Source organism: Cololabis saira, chromosome 18 (assembly GCF_033807715.1).
Source record: "Cololabis saira isolate AMF1-May2022 chromosome 18, fColSai1.1, whole genome shotgun sequence".
Lineage (NCBI taxonomy): Eukaryota > Metazoa > Chordata > Actinopteri > Beloniformes > Belonidae > Cololabis > Cololabis saira.
Window position 1 is genome coordinate 18,687,603 of NC_084604.1, and position 21,125 is coordinate 18,708,727.

General features: G+C 38.4%; 1 protein-coding gene across 1 annotated transcript; it reads right to left on the reverse strand.

Annotated features, from left to right (window-relative positions):
* Positions 1 to 986: 986 nt before the first annotated feature.
* LOC133464791 (phospholipase B1, membrane-associated-like) lies at positions 987 to 21,088 on the reverse strand. Its single transcript, XM_061746979.1, has 42 exons — positions 20,953 to 21,088; positions 20,586 to 20,639; positions 19,629 to 19,689; positions 19,512 to 19,546; positions 18,239 to 18,314; positions 18,075 to 18,126; positions 17,489 to 17,566; positions 17,046 to 17,114; positions 16,887 to 16,948; positions 16,564 to 16,639; positions 15,062 to 15,169; positions 14,784 to 14,858; positions 14,595 to 14,663; positions 14,413 to 14,487; positions 14,262 to 14,322; positions 13,715 to 13,773; positions 13,544 to 13,617; positions 13,403 to 13,446; positions 13,178 to 13,286; positions 11,260 to 11,311; positions 11,067 to 11,147; positions 10,926 to 10,991; positions 10,726 to 10,826; positions 10,515 to 10,596; positions 10,325 to 10,429; positions 9,972 to 10,067; positions 9,290 to 9,361; positions 9,139 to 9,216; positions 8,925 to 8,985; positions 8,697 to 8,755; positions 6,920 to 6,987; positions 6,774 to 6,817; positions 6,117 to 6,216; positions 5,319 to 5,370; positions 5,143 to 5,223; positions 4,985 to 5,050; positions 4,783 to 4,877; positions 3,754 to 3,835; positions 3,519 to 3,623; positions 3,333 to 3,428; positions 3,168 to 3,242; positions 987 to 1,646 (listed from the first exon to the last, which is right to left on the reverse strand). The coding sequence occupies exons 1-42, from the start codon at positions 21,086 to 21,088 to the stop codon at positions 1,392 to 1,394; spliced, it is 3,345 nt and encodes a 1,114-aa protein (XP_061602963.1). The 3' UTR covers positions 987 to 1,391.
* Between the last annotated feature and the right edge of the window lie 37 nt (positions 21,089 to 21,125).

Below are 21,125 nucleotides of genomic sequence, written 5' to 3' on the forward strand. Positions count from 1 at the left end.
TCCCATCATTCATGGTGTAATTATTGACTCAGACCTAGGGGTCTGCTCCAACTGTCACCTCCTTTAAATCAGGCCTGAAAACATTACTGTTTACTGAAGCATACTCCTAAATTAAATACTTACCTGCTGTATTCTACTGCCCTCATTTTTAACAACTTGTGCTTTTTATTATTTTACCTCTTTTATCATTTTATTTCATTTATTTGGTATTTAAGCATACTCTTAAATTAAATACTTTCTGAAAACCGCGAATGAGATGTGTACCTGCGGTACTCTACTGCCCTTAGTTTTCAGCAACTTGTGCTTTTTATTATTTTTCCTTCTTTTTTCATTTTCTCTTTTTATTTGTTATTTACTGTCTAATTATGTCTTGCCGCTTTTAATGTTGATGTAAAGCACTTTGAATTACCTTGTGTAAATAAACGTGCCTTGCCTTGCCTTACCTTGTGAAATGTTACCTTTTCTTTATGGCATTTTATGCAAAGGTTGTATGTTACACTTACCCACTTACCCAGCTAACTATCCTATACAGTGCTATTCCACAGTCTTTGTAGGCAGCTTTGAAGTGAATTCATCAGTAGGAGGAAATGTAACAAATGGATGCCGGCAAATGTGGAAATCACTGGTTGTGCAGTACACTACTTTTCATGATGTTCTGTGGGGTCCATAGAGTGAATTATATATAGTATAGCAAGGGTCACTACATATTAAATCGACCCCTACACTGGCAACCGTGTTGTGAGTCGAACAATGTAGTGAATGGAGGATTGGACACAGCTAAACTTAAGGCACCAGGTCACAAGTGACACTTTAAATCATAATAACTCTGTATCAAAGAAAGTATTATTCCTGCATTTTTTACATTTTCAATAATGATTTAATGTCTAAGATTTATTTTACTGATGACCAGCCAATATTGCAAATACACAAATGTACTTAAGTAAATACAGTGCAATTATTCATCTGTTGTAGCATTTTAATTTGGTCAATAAATAAAAATTAGAACATAGAAATGTACAAAAGATTTGCTTTCATGCAGATAAAAAAAAATCACATCAGTATTCTCCGTATTCTTTACAGTACAAAAAAAACAATGGCAAATATTCTACATAATTGTTGCATTGTTAAGCAATAAATCTGCTAACAAAATATTTAATATTCAAATTAAATATGTGAGTCACTAGCTTTTAAAACAGTTCTACCGCCACTTCTGAAAATCTGCATTTCTTTGTGCTGCTGCATACAGTTTTCAAACAATATGCAAGCGGACAAACATCAAGTACAACAGGGAAACCTTGACAACCCTGTCAGCAGCTTGGTGGGTCATTGATATCATCATAACTGCATGTCTTTGTACCAACTGTAAACCATAAGCACTGTCACAGCTTCATTCAGAACGCAGTTCCTTTCTTTTCTGCTCCATTTGTCCTTTCTTTGTTTTTCTTACGCTGAATGCAGGACATCAAAAACCAGGAGATAATAATGCCAGCCAGCGAACACACTATTCCCACAACCACTGGCACCCACACAGGTATGGAGGTCGGGCATGTGAACAAACTGCCGGTGGTGACGTACACGGGTGGAACGGTGGAGGATACAGGTAGACTTGGTAAACTGTTGATCTTTGTGAAGATGAAAGGGCTGGCCTAGAGGAAAAATGAAATGTTTAGAAACCTACAAACTGTCTCATTACATCACATGTAAAATGCATCAAAGAACTATTGAGCTGAATACTGAGGATTACATAATAAAGGAGCCACACTAAAAGGGAGAAATGAGAAGTTTTGATTCCAAAAATCACAGTTTGAAATCAAATAAAACTGATTATTGTTCAAGGTAAAAAAAAAAAAGAGGGAAAAGAAAAAACATAAATAAACTTAATTCTGTCATTAAAAAAAACCCTACAATTAAAGCTGCAAGCAGCGATGAACGGGCCCTCGCACCATTGTGCACGTTCAGGCGTGCTGCCCTGGAAGCGCTTGTATGACTTGCATGTAGATTCTTCAGGCCTGGACATTTAGTGGATGACACCAGGCACGACTCTCTATGTCAAACCATTCAAATGTTATGGCAGAAAGTAGGAACTATCAGATATCGACCAATCAGAAGAAGGGGCGGGGCTAATTCATGCCAATGAAGGTCAAGTACTCAATACCAAGTCAGGTGACACCACCCACGAGTCTTTATGTCAAACCATTCAAAAGTTATGGCAGAAAGTAGGAACTATCAAATATGGACCAATCAGTTGAAGGGGGGCGCGCTTTTTGGTGTCTATCGTCGCCACGGTAGCGCTTTTGACTGAGAAAAGTAATGCGCGTTGTCGCAGGATGGAGACGCACATTTTGATGTATAACACACCTGGGTGCACGTTACGGTTCGGGCCGTATTAATTGCAGAAGGAATGGCATAAATTGCGCCAAAATTACACGATCAATTGAAAATGGCCGACTCCCTGTTCGGTTTCGGCCATGGCGCCAAGAGACTTTTCTTTAAGTTGCAACATGATACAGGTGTGTACTGATTTTCGCGCATGTACGTCAAACCGTATCGTGGGGCTTGAGGCACAAAGTTTTCAAGGGGGCGCTGTTGAGCCATTTTGCCACGGCCATTAATGCAAACCATTAAGTATCAAATTTTTCACCAGGCCTGGCTTGCGTGCAAAATTTGGTGACTTTTGGGGCACGTTTAGGGGGGCAAAAAGGCCTTCCTTTCGTCGGAAAAAGAAAAAAGAAAAAGGAAAATTTCTACAGATACAATAAGGCCTTCGCACTGTCAGTGCTCGGGCCCTAATAAACACAGAGGAAGCAACAAAAGCGTACTCCATAGTGGACATGCAGAGACAATGATGGAATTAAATTAAAACAAAATTTCCGAGTAGAATATAAATTAAAGCTTTATTTATAGAATTGATCCATAACAGAGGATAACATTCCCAATGACTGAAATAACCCATCTCAGTAAAGACTCCTTTCTATATTTCACAATATTTACTCAGTATCTGCTTTGCATCATATGCAATTATTTAAGAAAGACCGACAGACAGTAAAAGTGATCAATTTTACCTCACAGTCTAACACAGAGAAATACATAGATAATTTGGTCATACAGCAAAATTATGATCTATGAGCAGGGGTTCCAGTATAGATCCAACAAACTTTCATAAATACCTCAGAGGGGCAGTGAATCTTAGAGCGGTCATAGGTGAAGTTGTTGTAGGTCTGCTTCCTGCCAACAGGCTCCAGCTATGAAGACAGAGATAAAATCAGTAACATAGCAGAGAAACTAACTAAGACGGACTCTGCTTCACTTTGGTTTGCTGCCCTAAAGCTCACCATGTTGTTCCACAGTGCGATGGCCATCTCAGCGTGACCTCGCTCGCTTATGTGGAAGCAGTCGACAGAGAAGAAGCTCGCGTCAGCCTCACCGTTCTGGTGAAAAAAAAACCCAATAATTTCCAGCATGAGCTTATTTCTTTGTTGCCCCTTGTTTTATTACATGCTTATAACTGCGTCACTTACTCCAATATGAGGTATGAAAGATCTGTCTAAAAAAGGCTGAAGTACAACAGCAAAGTCCTCTTTTCCATCATAGCGATCTCCTGAAATAAGATAGTGGATCTCAGTCTGCAAAAGGAAATGAAAGAATTCTTTCAGTGATGGTGAACTACATTTCTTTACCCATTATGTGTTATTCATAAGGATTTATTATTTAAAAGCCAAAACAAACAAACAAAAACTATCCTTTTGGAGTTACCTGGTACTCGTGATTGATTCGTTTGATCTCCTCGAGCTCTGGAGAATTTTCTTCTGGGTTGATAACACACGGACAATTGATCCTTGAAAACAAATGAAAAGAAAATGAATAAAATAACTGTAATAAATATGTTATTTTGTCAGGAAGGGATATTAGTTGGATGGGTAATCACATGACATGTAGAATTAGGCTGTCTACTGTCAATGACAAAGTAATGATACGACCATGAGTAAGAGTTATCATTCTGAACGTTTTGTTGATAGCACTAATGTAGCATTCTGTTTCCTACACTTAAACGTTTCAGGACCTTTTTAAAGGGATTCTGAAAGTGCATGATTTACATGCATATATTGTGTTTCACTGTGTCCAAAATGTGTATGATTAGCAGTTGAGGTTCAGGTTGAATAGGAGTCAGTCAGCTACAATCGATTAATTGGATGACAGTCAGGTTGAAGTGTGTTTTATTTACTTTATTTAGTTTCATAATTTGAACTTGACTTGCTGCATCTGAGTGTTTTGTTTCCTCACTGACTGGACAGTGACTTCTGAATTACACCTGAAAACTATGAAGTTAAGCTGACAAGACATGCCTGTGTTAAATGACTCCCACAAGAAAGAAAGTAACGCAGCAAAACAATGAATCAAAGTGCACAAGTCATCTTTTTAATGTTAAACAAATGAAAGTCCTGATGATCCAATAAAAATGTTGCAGAAGGATGTGGACTGGGCAGTTTATCTGTAAATACCATCACTATTTGAGAACTGAGAGGAATAAACTAATTAGTTCCTCCAAGCCAATATCTAAATTTGTGTAATTTTGCTTCTATTTCGCTTCATAAGTAAGTGCAAAATTTTGAATTATTCATTCAGTTTTTTCAATGTGCGTTAATACTTTCTGCTCAAATATATTCATGTTTATGGTCAAATGCAGAAATAGAAATAAAAAATCCTTATATAACTGTTCACTGTTTTAAGTAAGACTGCAGTTAATGACAGCTGATAAAGTAGGTCCTCATAATAAAAACTAACCTTGGAAATAAGGAACAGCCCATTGTATCCCTCTTGACGGTTTTCAACGGATCTATCTGCATAATCTGTACAACATTTACCAACACCCTTGGTAGCTGAAAATACAAGAGAAAGGTGAATAAAGACACAAAAGAACAATTCATTTGAATTCATGAGGGCAGTTTTATGTGTTTTTCTCGATATTATTTCAACAATAACTCACCTCTGTGTAAAGCATGTCCAAACTGAGCATGAGATTGTGGCTGTAGTTCTTGGGCGACAGATTGTTCTATAGAGGCACCGAGCATAAACTGTGATGTGGTTCCTTAATTAAATATTAGACGTTTACAGTACAGTTCATTAATTCCAGGAAGCACTTACTTGATCCAAGCAGTGATTGCAGAGATCATTTCCTCCAATGAATATGGTCACGAGTTTCCAGTCGTTTTCAAAATTCACCGTCTGCGTGCAAATGTGCAAAACATGAACATCAAAACAGAGACACCGGGGAGGCGCACTGATCATTTTAAAGGAACTTGGTTTTAAGGAGCTCTCACCGTATCTTTTTTCATGGCAATGATAAGAGCCTGGACTTGTGCAAGGAGGTCTCTGTGTTGGAGAAAATACGTCAGTAAACATTAAAAGGCAACAGGTGCTTTCAGATCGCAGGAATCTTGTCATAGTTGTCATAACTCCTTTTGTTTGGCACTGCAGGAACGAAGCTTCATTGTAATTCATGGAACTGTTTTGGTGTTTCTTATCGCTTCCTAAGAGTCTTCTTCCTTAGCTGCTATTTCAGAGTAGAAGCTTTCCCAGCTCAGTGAAATTAGCTGACAAAATCATAGAACTGTACACTGACTGTTTCAGATGACTTAAATGTATAGAAATTGTTTCAACATATGAGGGTGACACGCTTACTAAAAAAAGCGTATAGCAATATAAACACCTGATGTCAAGCTCTAAAACCAAAGGAAATATGATGCAATGGGGTGACTATGAAGTCTTGAACTGATCTGCAATACAGGAATTGTGATGTGATTTTCACCCGTCTAAACCTGCAGACAGGCTCACGGTCACAACCCTTCAGTGTTGACCGTTACAGTGTTACTCCAACCAGAAGAAATGTCCTTGAAGGAAAATTAAAGCATTCTCAAACAATCAATGTTTTGCTGTTTGGACCAGTCACACCATAATTGCATCGCACATTGATCACCTTGTCTGAGGTGACCTTATGTCACCTTATTTCTGTCCCTGCTATGTCTGTCCCTGCCTCTGTAGTATCAGCGACTTGTGTACCACCATGCCCGTAAAGAACTTAAATCATGCAGATGAACTACGTAAAAAGAAATGCATACAAACTGCTTGCTCCAGGAGTAGCCATGTTGAAGCCCTTCTGTCTTGCCATTTGGCCTTTAGAGAAGCCCTTTAGGGAAGCGTTGAACTTCTTCAAGATGTCTGAGGAGATGGAGAAAAAGAAGACAATGTATCAAAACCTAAATAGGTAAAAGCCCCATTCAGAGCTCTTCTAAACTTCTAAAGGAGCAACAGTGGATGGATCTAAGATCCTCTTCCTCCGTACATCTATCTGTCCTCTCCGCCCTCTCACCACCATGGGGAGCAGAGCATTCAGCCGCTCTGCTCCTCGTCTCTGGAACTCATTACCACCCCAACTCAGGAACATTCACTCATTCACTCATTTCAAATCACAACTCAAAACACATCTGTTCAAAACTGCTTACCTCATGTAATGTTAATTTCTCTGCCTCTTTCTGTTTTTTTTTTAAATATTTTTACTGCTGCTGTTTTTAAATGTTTTCTGATGTTTTTAAATGTGTTCTGCTGTTTTTATTTTTTAATGTATTGGGTACGGCAACCTTGAGTGCCAAGAAAGGCGCCTTTAAATAAAATGTATTGTTTTTATTTAAAACATGCATTTCCTGTATCATTGTAAAATATTTAAATTTAACTCAGCTATAGTTATTTAGATCATTTAGTTTGACGAACAAACTCACTTGGCAATGTTGTGACAGTCTCCAGACTTGCATCTCCTCCAATGCTGCAAGAGGGAAAAAAAAGCCAAAAAAAACGTAACAGTGGTTGGTTAAAGTGAAATGTGACTCTTAAATTCATAGTTATTTCTACTGTAAATGTTTTATACCTCCACGATACTCCTCTATACATTTTATTGAGCTCAAGCAGGTTCCTTGCTTTTGCAGCAGTGCCAGTCTGTGAAGAGAAAACAAGTGAGACTCAGAACACTCAGAAAGTAAAGCATATAACATGCGACCAGTATTAGTTAGCAGGTCATAGGTGACCAAGTACTGTACAGAGCGGGAGAAAGAAAGAAAACTAGAACACTGGCGTCATTTCTTTCCATAATTATGTTGAACTTCACATATTGTACTGTGATAACGGGGACTGAGGGGCATACAGTGGGAAGGTGCTTATTTGACATGTTGCAAAGCCAGCTGTAGTCTGTCAATTAGTCAACCTGACAGGACCCTAAAATGGTCTGAGGCAAAAGTGATTCAAGCAGGTGACCCAGTCACTCTGGCTCCTACAAGAAGGAGCCAGGAGCAGTCAGGCTGGTCGTCCTCAGGTTAGCCCTGGAGAGCAGCCCTCACCTGGGGACTAAGAGAGCTGCTTCAGGCTGTTTTGCAAAGTTTCCTCCCCCCCTGAGCCCTTTCAGACCAACCCAGGTCCAGTCACAGTCGGATCTTAGTAGGCTTAACAGTCCAAATTATCGGAATTATCTTTAACAATGTTAGGACTTTATTCACAGCGCACACGTCAGGTTCGCTGAAGATGCTAAGAAGCGTTTGACACACGTAGGTGTACTGTGTGCATTACAATGACAAAGATTCTTAACTAACTCATTTAAAGGAGCTTGAGGCAAGAATAAGTAATGAGACTCATTAGCGCCTCGACGACCGTCGCGGTTACTGCAGCCAACAGTGAAGCCGGCACGGGAGAACGCGCATGCAGCGTCATTTGACGTCACACCCGCAGGGCAGCACGGGAAATTCGGGCCCAGAATTGCAGTGCATTTTGCAGCACACAGCCTGTTCAAGGCAACGGAGAGATACACTAGAGGGCTAATTCTTTTTGGTTTGGAACGCTTCATCAGACATTATTACTAGAAAACTTAAAACGTATACGCATTTTTTTCATAAATCTTGTCTCAAGCTCCTTTAATGGAACTGGACTCGCTTTAAGAGCAAGCCCCTAGTGGTCAGTCACGAAACTGCACTTGATTGGCTTCAAAGATGACAACTGAATAATTGCATCTGGAGTCGCACCAAACTAACCCTTTGCCAGTCACTTGTAATTGGTCTGCAGTAACATTGCCGCTATGACAACATGCATACAAAAAAAGAAAAAGAAAAATCTAACAATCACTGAGCTATTATCTGGCTGATGAACTTAAAGGAGCTTGAGGCCGGATTGTGGCAAGATTTATGAAAAAAATCCGTATACATTTTAAGTTTTCTAGTAATAATGTCAGATGAAGCGTTCCAAACCAAAAAAAATGAGCCCTCTAGTGTATCTCTCCTTTGCCTTGAACAAGCTGTGTGCTGCAAAATGTGCTGCAATTCGTTCCCGAATTTCCCGCGCTGTCCTGCGGATGTGACGTCACATGACGCTGCATGCACGTTCTCCCCGTTCTCCCGTGCCGGCTTCACTGTTGGCTGCAGTACCCCCAACGGCCGTCGTGGTGAAGGGTGGCGCTAGAGAGTCTCATTTCTTAAAAGGAGCCTCAAGCTCCTTTAAAAGAGAGTATATAGTTCAAGAAAAGAAAAAAAAATCAAGTAGCTGATATGAGCATGTTTAGACTCAGTGCTAAATGTTGCCAGGAGGTTAGAACATGAATCAAGCATCATTGTGCTTTATTACAATAAGGACTAAACTAAGGATGATTGTTCTCTGACACTTACCGTTGTAGAGTCTCCCAGTGCAGCCACCACTTGAATGTCTGAAGGTCTCAGCTTGTGGACTGAATGAAACACATCAAGATTGAGCTTCTAAGTACTATTATAAATCCCACCGACAAAACAATTGCTTCCAACACTCCAGCCCTGAGTTTTTGAACAATTGACAAAACAGCAAACCTACAACCTTAAGTAGTGAACCTTAGGTAGTTCAGAGATGATGATCTGCGTTACCTGAAGTTGGCTGAGAGTCGGATGGATGAAGCCCCTGACAAGAGAAATCACTCCCCCAGTTCTGAGAGAAACAAGAAAGCATCAAATGCCTGGTTTAGGTTGAGAGAATGAAGATGGATCACATCAATAACAAACACACACACAAAAAGCTATTTCTAATCAGTAAACTTACAAGTTGAGGATAAAACCTCTTTCTTGGACATTAGATACTTACTGGAATAGGTCCTGGAGTTGGGGACAGATCAGAATAGATGTAGTTACTGTTGTTATAGGTCCGAATAAAGGGGGAAGTCTATGGAGAGAAGAGAATTCAGAAGAAGTTTGTCTTTTCATGAAATATACATTAATAAAGATCACTATTTTACCTTCGTTGGACATGTCAGATTAAAGGGTGTATTGAAATCCATTACGAAAGTCTTATTGCCCAAAGGTTGCAGCTGCAAGGAAGAAGAAAGACGTGATGAAAACTTCTTTCAAATATCGTACCACTTGTGGCTCCTTTGATAGTCAGATTTTCAAATCTTTTTAGTTTCACAAAATGTATTTTACAAACTAAATTATTCATTCATTTTAGGGAAATGAAGCCTATTAGCAGTATGTTTATAAACTGCTTTTAGAAAGAGTCTTGAGGGTCTTGAGGTGATGGAAACTGCATGGATGGATGAAGATATTGTGTAGTATTCTGATATGACTAAAATGTTATCATGTCAGTAGGCCAGGATATTTTATCATCTCAGCCTGAAATCCAAATATTGTGATTTTAAATATTATATGATAATAATGGTATTAATTTTGTCTTTGCATAGTTCTTTCTGGTATCTACCTACTGCTTCTTTGAGCAATAATACAAGATCAACTCTTGTCTTCATACTTTGAATCAAATATTTGGAGCCAGCTAGATGGCTGCACTGCTGTAGTTAATACTGCTAATACTGCAATCAGCTCTGATGACCACTAACCCCAATAGTTAACATAAGATGTAAGCGCTTTACCATTTAAAATAAATGCTCAGTACTTTGAATGGTCTTTGTAGATGTCATTATTTACCATGTTGTTCCAAAGGCCTTGAGCCATCATGGTCTGGGCCTTCTGGCTGAGATGGAAACAGTCAGCACTGAAGAAGGAGCGATCAACTTTGCCACCCTGAAGGAAAATAAACATATTGAACAGAAAGTAGACCTGAACCTGATGACCTGAGGGCTCTGGCTGGTTTGTGATGAGCCAGAAGGTCCAACATGTATTATAGTCCTTAACTACTCAATACTTTGTAAACTAATGGTAATATTTTGAAATAGAAGTACTGTAGAAGGATCTTTACCACACAAACATTAGTACTCAGTTAAAAGCAGTCTTATCAGCATTTTAATTTTTCATTTTAAAACCAGAAGTTTCTTACTGACCGGCAGTTTGGGGACAATGATGTCTCTGAGTAAAGGCTGAATGACCACAGTGAAGTCTGAGCGAGTGTCATACCGGCCTGACTCCACAAGCTCATGCAGAGCATGCTGAAATATAAAAGCGACCATAGCGATCAATGACCATGGACATCAGGCTTCCTTATCTGATCACTTTTGTTTTCTCTCATTTTACCTGATAGTCCCTGGTGAGGCCCTCCATGTGTTGTAGAGCTGCTGAGTTTTCTTTTGGCATGACAACACAAGGACAGATAATACTGCCACAATAAAGATAAAAAAAACTATTCAGGAGAATGTAATGCATGATCAGAAAAAAAAAATTGAAATAAAGCTCACGAACCACACTGCATGGTTTCAGGTCAATGTTTACGGAGAATTGCACTCACTTTACAAGCCAAGTTGGGCATTTAAGGGAGGGGTCCATGTGTATTTCTCTTAGTGCTGATATTTGGAGAGGCTCTACAAGATTCACCAGAGCTCGAGGAACCTGACAAAAGATCAGCTTTGTTACCAAAACAAAATTCAAATGTATCAACATACAATAAGCATCTGTTTCCATTTTCTTAAGAAATCGGTTGATTAATACCTCCTTGTGAAGATAATCCAGGCTTTCACGAATATAGCGGACATAATTTGATGTAGAGAAGAATAGCTGCAAATAAGCATAAAACATCTTCAGCCTCAGAGTTCCTGATGGCGCGTACAGAAATATCTTATTGATACTTACAGAGTTGTAGCAGAAGTCACAGACGTCGTTTCCACCAATGAAATAGGTGATCATCTTCCAGTCTGATTCAAAGTTGATTTTCTGCAAAATAGTGGAATGTTACTAGTGTTAAATTACACAACGTGTTTTATCTCATGAGAGCGTTGCGTTGCTTAGTTGTTAAGTTTTAAGAAAGAAATATTTGCAGACTTACGGAGTCATTTTTCATCCTTGCCACTAAGGCTCGCACCTGTCGTGGGACATCCCTTGAAATTACAACAAATAAATAAGTTAATACATCAAAGTCATTGAAAGTTAAATGGATATACTTTGTTGTGCTGCTCAGATTTGAATAACTTTTACAGTAAAGATTTTTCTAATTTTATCACACATTTCATCCCATCACAGGTTTGTAAAACTTATCCCAACAGATGACATATTACCTCAAGCACGGTCATTCAAATTTAATTTATTCAGACACTGCACTGCTTTCCATTAATCTGAAGGCGAGTGAATGGGTCAGTTGTATAAATTACCGCTGCAGTCTGTTATCGGAGAAAGACGCCCAGCAGTGGAGTGCTAATTTAACATACGATCAGTCTTTCAGAGGAACCCAACACGTTGAATTATTTCCTCCTTGGCTCAACTCTACTTATGATAATTAGCTGCAGCATGTTTCTTTCAGCAGTAGTGATGATTTTGTCGGGGGGGGGGGGGGTCTCCAAAAGGACATGCCTCTATGCAAAGCTGTTAGCTCTCAAAGGACTTAAGCCACTTTTAAACTACACAATGAGACAAACTGGTGAGTTTTCAGCACCCACCAGGTGGTACTCAAATGTTATGTGTAAAATGATAAATGATGCAATTTAGCTGCTTGATGATGCATTGCCAAAACATCTCTAATCTAGCATACTATTCTTGACAAGAGATTTTGGACATATTATACGTCAATGGAAGAATCGTGGTTTGGAGAACAGCTAAAGTCTTTGACCTCTTTCAGACCCAGCGTTGTAGGAAATCCAGTCATGAGTGGCTAGGGCTGATGCACAAACGACACTTTTCACATTCTCTTTGTGCTCTGAACATGAAAGTATTACATGATGGATTCAGGGACTACCTAATAAATGTACATAATTGGCTAATAAGGTAATGACTGATTTGGTTTTGTGTGTGAATGACTTTGTTCGCCTATGTGTGATAAGGAAATTACATGCACCATTATTTGCCTATAGAGCTGGAAAGTCAACAGATTTACAGATCTACAGATTTATTAAATGCACGTGCCCAATGTTTTGCCGCCTGTTTTTGGTTGTCTCCGTCAGCACCACTAACAGGCCTAGCGTGTATTTCACAGCATTTCAGCCCTATGAATCAATTCATATAGTCTTTACGAAGAACGCTTTTGAAATGTTTCGTCTTCATGTGGATATAGCCTAAAGCCGCTATCACAGGGATTTGTATGATGCAGCTTCTCTCTGACAAAGAAGAGTGATGATGGAGACGATGTCACTGGTGAAGTGAGAGATCATGTTTTCTTAAGTTGAAACTACCTTATATTAGACTTGTAGAAAAGTGACAGTATTAACAGCCACCAGTTCTGTTTATACAAACAATGCAGCTTGCAGGGATCTTTCTTTTTTAAGACACACACATTAATTGTATCCACCGAAGTTGTTGTCTAAACTCCAAGCACAGATCAACCAGCCCTTGCATCTATAAACATCTGGGGTCAGCACTGCTCCCCTTGGATTTGATTCATCTAAAAACGAAAACCTCCTCTAATTGTCTCTGTCATCACTTTGACACTTCACTGGCAGTAATGTGTCTGATTGGTTTAGGAAGGTAACCAAGAAAAGCCGAGTGGGCAGAGAGCATAGCAGGGAGAGATCAAACAAACTGCTCACCAAAGCACACAGAAAATAGAAGTTTTGGGCTGCACAATGCAAATGTTTTCAGTTTGCAGTTGTAATAAAATACACAATATGGGGCCTTTAATATTATAGAAGTAGTGCTGCAATTAAAATAGCTGAAAAAGTCTCAAAGATTGGTTAAAAGTTTTTTTGAACAATCTAATATCATATATTTCATTGAAATAGCCAAATCCTGCTACAAAGCCACCAAGAGGGTCTTACTTGCTCTTTGCTCCAGTCACAGCCTGGTTGAGGTAAGCATCAGTAGTGTCCTGTTTGCCCACACCAACTGAGTAGCCGGTCAGGTTTAGGTTGAAATGTTTCAAAATGTCTGTAATAACGAAGATGTAAGAGCAAGAATTAAATACTTACGGTAAATGCAAAAACCAGCAGAATAATGTAATTTTACATGAACATGATCATAAAACAGCGTTATCAGAGACTCACTGGGCAGAGTGGTGACAGTTGTGAGGTTGCCATCTCCACCAATGCTGCAAAAAACATAAAAAAATACCTTTCTACTTAAGGAAATCATTTCAACAAAGACCTGCATAAGGCGTCTCATTAGTTTGTCCTATCTGGACTGACCTCCAGGATAAACCTCTGTACTGCCGCAGGACATCCGCGAGGTTGTTAGGGCTGGAAGGAATGCCGTTCCCTGCCTGGTAGGTAGAAACAAGCGCTTCAGAAACATGGATGGGAAAAAACACTTCCCCAATTGTTCATTTGCTTGTCTTTTGGTCCAGAAAAAATACTCACTGTTAAGGAATCTCCCACAGCAGCCACCACTTTGATGTCTCCGGGCCTGAGTTCATGGACTAGAAAAACAAAGAGGAAATCGGAGAGCAGTCAAAACAATTCAGGCTCTACATTAGATTTATGATTATTTACGCTACTTTATGAACAGAAGCTTGCCTATTAATAAACCATTGATACTATAAAGCAATAAAACCTGCCAGAAATAACACATGACCTAATTAACGTATTTGAAAGTTAAGTTTGATCTATTGGACACAGTAAAATATGATAAACTTTGACAGTATGATCACAACAATAAATGTAACTTTCAAACATGAGTAAGTCCAGCAAATGTGGTGAAATGCAAAGAAAATGCAGACAAAACTCATCCAAAATGTTTGGTTGGTTAGGACATGGACTGAACTGGAATGTCAATAAGACTATTAAAGTGTATGTTTATGGGAAAGCTAGATTTGTCCATATGCAAATGCTTGAAATGAACAATAATGTCAAGATCAAATGAAAAAAATGTCAGCATGCAAAATAAAAAGCCAGTAACGCATGTTACCTGAGGTGGGTGTGGAAGCTGAGGGTTCAAAGTCCTTGCACGGCATCTCTGTTCCTGTAAACTGGGACGAGGACAAAGATATCAGAACTAGACGAGAGGTGTACAGTGTCACGAAAACATCTGTTTGGTTTGGTGCACAGATAACACTCACTGGCAGAGAGTGGGGCGAGGCGTCGCTGTGGTGAAAGGAAGGAGAATTTCCCTCTGTCCTCACGAAGGGTCGGTCCTTGAGGAAGGTGACAGATGGCAAAGGAAAGGTGGAGAAATGTAGAATAATATTAGCTTGGCTGACAGGATTATGATTGTATGTGTGAGTGTGTGTTAGTTATTCACCCTAGTTGGACATGGCAGTGTGATGATGTTCCCGTTGTTCTCTGTTCTGTGTTGGTCAACTGGCTGCAGCTGAAAGACAGAAAATCCATTGTTTTCATCTTTGCAGAGAACAGCAGACATGATTGGTTACTGGTGGCAGGGACTGGCAGAGGTGACAGTAGATTTCAGTTTGAGCGCCTTAGGCCTCACCAGGTTAGTCCACATCTGCACCACCAGTTCATCAGTGTGCTGTGATGCTTTGGACTCGGAGAGAGGCTTCTTACTCTGTTACAGAAAAAAAAGTTCTTGGTCATTATTATTTATCTACCTTATGTACATCTTACTATAAAGAATGGATTTCTGGGGTCCTAATGATTAATATGAAAATGATCACAGCTCTGTCCTGTTATGGACTTAGTGATACAAAGCGGTGCAACAAAGAAAAACTGTTACAGGATAAAGTAAAGTATCAGTTGTATAAAACTTACAGTGATAGATGAAATGTCTCTGATAAAGGGGGTGTCCTGCAGGGTGACAGTGAAGTCATCTCTGTCTCTGTACCAATGCTTCTTAACCAGGAGCTCATCCAAAGATTCCTGGAAAAGAGTTGAAATATTACACCAAGCTGCATCAAACATCACAGGAGCAAGAGAGAAGGTAAGCAACCGGGGGGTCGGGGCTGGGGCTTTTCCCTATGTTCCCCCGTTTGTAATTTGTTCCCCCCAAGCACATACTGCTTGCTTATCAGTGAGGTATTAGTGCTAGAAACTAAAATACTCATTTTGAGCATATAGGTCAGTAAAATATTCATACTGTATAATACAAATATACCATATATTGGGCCATGTTACGGAAAAGTGGTCTTAAACAGTATTACTTTGATTTTTCTGATTAATCTGTAAATGACTATGAAAATAAACAACACAGCTTGTATCAGGCATGTTTTGGCTCATTAGAAACATTGTTACTTACCATTTCAACATGTATTGCTAACTAGGGCCATCAATGCAGTCATGTTGTCATAGCAATCATATTCATCCCCATTTTGTTGCCCTTTGTGACTATAGATTATCATACACCTGATTTATACTTTTATCCAGTTTTTTAGAAAAAATATACCGTATTTTCTGGACTATAAGCCGCACCTGTATATAAGCAGCACCTGTATATAAGCCGCATCCGCTCTATTTTTAAAAAAACAATTAAAAAAAGATATACAAGCCGCACCTGCATATAAGCCGCATCCGCTCTATTTAAAAAAAAAAAGAAGATATTTCAGCCGCAGATATTTCTGTTGTTAGATTAGATATTTACTAAATGTACAGAAGGATTTTGAACTGTAAATGATGTACATGTTTGTACCTAAATAGATCCTTTCCTAACAGTGTCTTTTAACACGGCAGCAACTTTGCTGATTAAAACGGGACAGAACCAAGAGAAAATAACCAGTATTTATTTATCTATTTATCTGTTTGAAATCTGCTTCTACCTACTTCTATCTGCTAAAGAAGTAGCGTATTCTTCTTTGCATTTATTTTGTCTTAGTTTTTATTCTAATTCCGGTTAGAGCGCCCCGAGCGGTGGAAGAAAAATCCACAGAATAGCCGCACCTTTGTATAAGCCGCACGGTTGAAAACCTATGAAAAAAGTAGCGGCTTATAGTCCAGAAAATACGGTATATACATTTCCCCCTTCATGTAACAGTAATAAATATTTCCTATATTTGTTTTGAAATTTGAAGTCATTATTGGTATTAAAATGTATGACATCATGTGGTTTATGTAAATTAGGTTGCTTGGAAATGTGAACAGCTCACTGATACCGCCTGAAGGTCCACTTTTACTTGAATTCCTTATCAGCCGTTTACACGCCATTAAATGATGTAAGCAAGCCTATCATAAAACCATTTAGAAAACGGTCATACTTACAGCACAGCTATGATGGAAAAAAATAAGTTAAGACCACGTGTCCATGTGGATTACACACAAACCTGCAGAGCTTGAGTGATCAAGGCCCTCTGAAGTCGGAGTTCTCCTTCATCGTCTGTATTACCACATTGACAAACCCTGTCAGTAAAAGAGATTTACTTAATAAAATCTTACGGATCAATTATATATTAATAAAAGATATACTTAAAATGATGGCTTAAGGAAAGAATAAAGTTAACAACAGAGAAATACTTTTATTTATTCTTTCATTCTGTGTTTTGTATATAAATAATACATTTAAATACAAACCAAGGATTTTCACGTGGAGATCAATATCTCAACTTAATCATAAGGAGAGAAAGAGTAATTTGACTTTTCAACTTACTTCCTGTGGATAGAATCATTCTCTCCATCCCATAGTGCAACACTGACAATCGTCTTTGTTAGCTGGAACGCATTGAAGCAAAAACAAGAAGTGTCAATATTTGTTGTGCAATTGAGTGAAAAAAACCCAACCATGCAGTAAATGTGCGCTGGAGTATACCTGAGAGTGCAGCAGCTGCAGAGCAGCATCCACCTCTTCAAGCACTCCTCCGGTAACGGATGGGACCTGTAGCAGAGACACAATCTGGTCTGCACAAACACTTCACCAGCTCTTTAGGATTTACCTGTCTCACAAGCATCACAGTTGGCTGAACATCTCCACGTTTGTCACCGGCGTTGAATTTTCAAATGAGCTGTAAACTGAATTTACTTCTAAAACGTATAATTTGCATTTTCAGAATAAATTATTTCCCCCATTAGTAGATTTTTTTAAAGCTAACTGTGGGAAGATTAATGACACAGCATGAACACTTTATCTAATTTTAGTATCTCAAGGAAATTTCAGGACAGTCTGACAGTGATAAGCATAAATAACTTGGACTTCAGTCCAAGGCAAACGTTCCAGATAAACTTGTTGGCTGTAAGCAAAAAACAACTGTTCACCTGCTGCTTGCAGGCACACAGCTGATCCACCTGGACAAAGAGAAGCACCAGCTTCCAGTCTGGATTTACACCATATTTCTGCAGGACGAAAAACGGAAAAGTCACATAAACCTTTTAGGCCTGTGGCCGCACTATGTTTTTTAGTTTTGTGATATCTGATCAAACCTATCATGCTTGTAATGCCAAGTTCTAGTTGATTACAGTACAATTGTTATTAATTAATACCAATACCTGTGTAAATCAGGCAGTTTTCCACTCGTATGAAAGTTAATATTGAGACATAAAGGTAAATGTCAAGATCTCATTTACTACAATAAAATTATTATAAAGGGAATTTACTGCTCCCTTAATTATGTTAATAAATTACTCAAACTATAAAGTTATGCAAATATATTTCTTGATTTTTTTACCCATGTCATTTTCTACTGATAAAAATAATTAGAAAAATGTGTATACATGTATAGTATGTATATAGTAGTTTGTTTGCCTCTGTCTTTGATACAGAATGCATGTCCTGACCTTCCATATATTTTTACAGACAGAAATGGCACTTAAACATATTAAAGTTGGACATTTGGGAGTCTACCTGATCATTTTGGAAGTACAAAGACAATTTGTTTGCCTGCTCCACCAGTGTCCTACAAAAGAGGAAAAAATGGCATGAAAGGTGGTTGATGAATCATCTGAGACAGTTGCTACTAACAGATTTCTCATATGACGGGAACAACGAAGAAAGAAAGTTGTCATTACCCCCAATGACGAAACTCTGAGTCTGTTTCCTCTGAGAGGTCGCTGAGCAGTCCAGGACTGAACATGGTCATCAGCTCTGATGGAGAAAAAGGAGTTTTACATTGAAGCAGCTTATCTGACATGCAGGTAGAAGCACAGTAAAGCTTAAATGATTTCATGATTATCCAACAATCCATCCATTATTTATACCTGCTTAATCCAATGCAATAAGACTAACTCTTTGTATTAAAGAGTAGAAGCTTAGGGTGGTTGGCAAGGCAATTGATTCCAGCCAATGGTATGGAAAGTTTTGTTCATTTTCTTGAGCTTTTTATAACAAAGTATAATGAACTTCAGTTTGTCTCTGTTGGACTGACCAAAATCATGTAAATATGTCAACTAGGGCTTTTAAAATATTTTTTAAACAATTATTGGAATATTTCAAAAGAAATTGCTAGTTTACCCTAAAAGTGATGTTTTTTGCAACTTTATATACATTTAGATATTCATCTGTTACATTACAACCTTATATGTGTGTAAACAGTCACTGCAATTCCACCAAGTTAGTTGATGCATTATACACTTGAAGTACAATTATTCTCATGAGTGGCTTTTAATGTGATATCAGACCACGGACCTGGCGTGTATGGCGAGTGTATTGGGGCTCCTTGATTCATATTATCACTGTTAGTTGGATATCAGAGTTGTAAATAGATAGTGTCGTCTACAGTAGTGTAACAGAAGCTCCAATCAGCCTTTGCCCGAAGTCTGGATTTAACTCCTAATATTTTCACACACATGTCAGTTTCAGTGAAAGTAAAATAAAGGCGATACAGATGTGATCAACTCTGAGAGGGTTAAATTCAACACCAGAAAAAGAGTGTGTTATTTTAACACTTTTAAAATTGTAGATTATCCAACACTAAACCAAAGTTCCTCCTGTACTGTAGGGTGCTCAGGACTAACACTGGTAAACACAGATAAGTGTTGATGACATGATGTGAGATAAATTTAACACTGCACACGTTGGAAGGCATGTAATTCCCAAAATATAGACTAACACTGTATGAAATGGGCTCTGAACATGTTACTATTAATCTAAATAGTGTTAAAATGACACTGATTACAGCCAACACTGACAAATTAACATTGCCAGATTTGCTGTAACTCTGGCTTCCTCCCACTGCCCAAAAACATGCATTAAAGTTTGACTAGTGACTCTAAACTGGGATTAACTGAATCCGCATATAGATGGGCCGATGTCTTGTAAACTTAAAGAACTGCAGTAACTTACCTCTGAGTCTTGATGTGACCGTGAGTAATTCCGTGCTGCAGAGGAAGACCACAACGTGAATTTCAGACCTCGTCATGTAAACTTCTCTGCAAGTTTGAAGTCGGGACCTGTGCTCACCTGTGCTCATGGAGTCCAATGAAGGAAAGCGCCGCCACATCCGATGGTGTAACGATGTCAGCTTTGGTGGAAAATGTAACGATAAATGCGTCATTTTGGAAACGTAACATAACATTAACATCACAATATCATGCAGTTTAGTGTGGGCAAAAAAGGGTCAGCTGTCGGACAAAAGAAGTCAATTAAATGAGCCAGTCAGAGATGGAAGAGCTATTTATATGGTTTACTAAAGTGCAGTCATGTACAAAAGTTGGTAGTCGTTCTTTATAATCTTTTTTTTTGTTTTGTTTTTTGAACATAATGAAAGTCATGAGATCATAGTTAGTAATGTGCAAATACAAATCGGATGAACAACAACATATAATGTTATTCACAGTGCACAGTGTATAATCACCTCAAGGTCCATTTAACTGTTGAGTTTCTGAGAACTTTTAATCTCAGTATTATTTTAACCGCATTCTTTTCTTTACACTAAAGGTGGATCGAGACATTTTGAATCAAGGGGGTACTTAGTATTACCCACGTGATCTTTTCTTTTTGGCCTAATTTTTGTTAAAGAATACTGATGTAGTAAAAAAGTTATATGTGATGTATTTTGACTAATACCTAACTCACTGTGCAGGATTAAAAGAGGGTACTAACTGTTGCACATGACAACAAATACATAATATGTGAAGTCCTTGTTAAAATTTACATAACAACCATTACAAACAATATCCTACATAGATTGATTTATATGTTTCATGAATCATTATTAGAGATGCATTAAAGTGTATGTTTAAAGAAGGGTCTGTTTTAAGAGGGCATAACTCGTGCAAGATAAAACATACCAGTACTGACTCGTGAATGGATGAAAAATTATGTGCAAAATAATTATTCCCACGCAAACTCATTTCTGCTTCTGCTACTTTGCTGCAGATAAATAAAATGTGTCTGGTTTCTGTCTGACTCACTTACCCGTGGAAGGAGGCTGCTGAGAGGGAAACGTCTGAGAGCAAGGCAGTCCGGCCGCTAAAGGAGGCACAAAAAAAAAAAAAGGGGTAAACATACATCAGGAGCACAACTATACAGAACATTTTTGATGAAAACATTAAATAATGATATCATTCTGGAGCATTAACAGCAATAAAGCTGTTAAAGAAAAGAAGTGTATTCAGATCTATTCATGATCGTAAAATTCAGCTCTGTCCATAAGTAATCAATCCTGATAACATTCTGAACCATTTGCAAACAATTTTACAATTTTTACTCTGTTTACTATATGTTTTGAACTGCATTTTCTAGAAAAGTAACATTAACATTAATCAGCATTGACGCATCAGACCTGTTGTCCAGGAAAATCCCAGCAGGGAAATCAGAAGCAGCTGTCGAAGCATCCTCCCTGATTTTTGTTGCTGCTTTCTCTGCTTCCTGTCTGCTCTCGGCACTCTCAACTCTCTTTCTCTGCTATTATCAGTCATACCTGCAAAATATAGATATCATAAACCTGCATAAAGG

Coding starts and splice junctions, on each gene's coding strand:
- LOC133464791 (XM_061746979.1), bottom strand. CDS start 21,088: ATGACTGATAATAGCAGAGAAAGAGAGTTGAGAGTGCCGAGAGCAGAC. Junction 13,774..14,261: donor AGCTTCCACACCCACCTCAG/GTAACATGCGTT, acceptor TTGTTTTTCTAG/TCCATGAACTCAGGCCCGGA. Junction 10,992..11,066: donor GTGACTTCTGCTACAACTCT/GTAAGTATCAAT, acceptor GCTTATTTGCAG/CTATTCTTCTCTACATCAAA.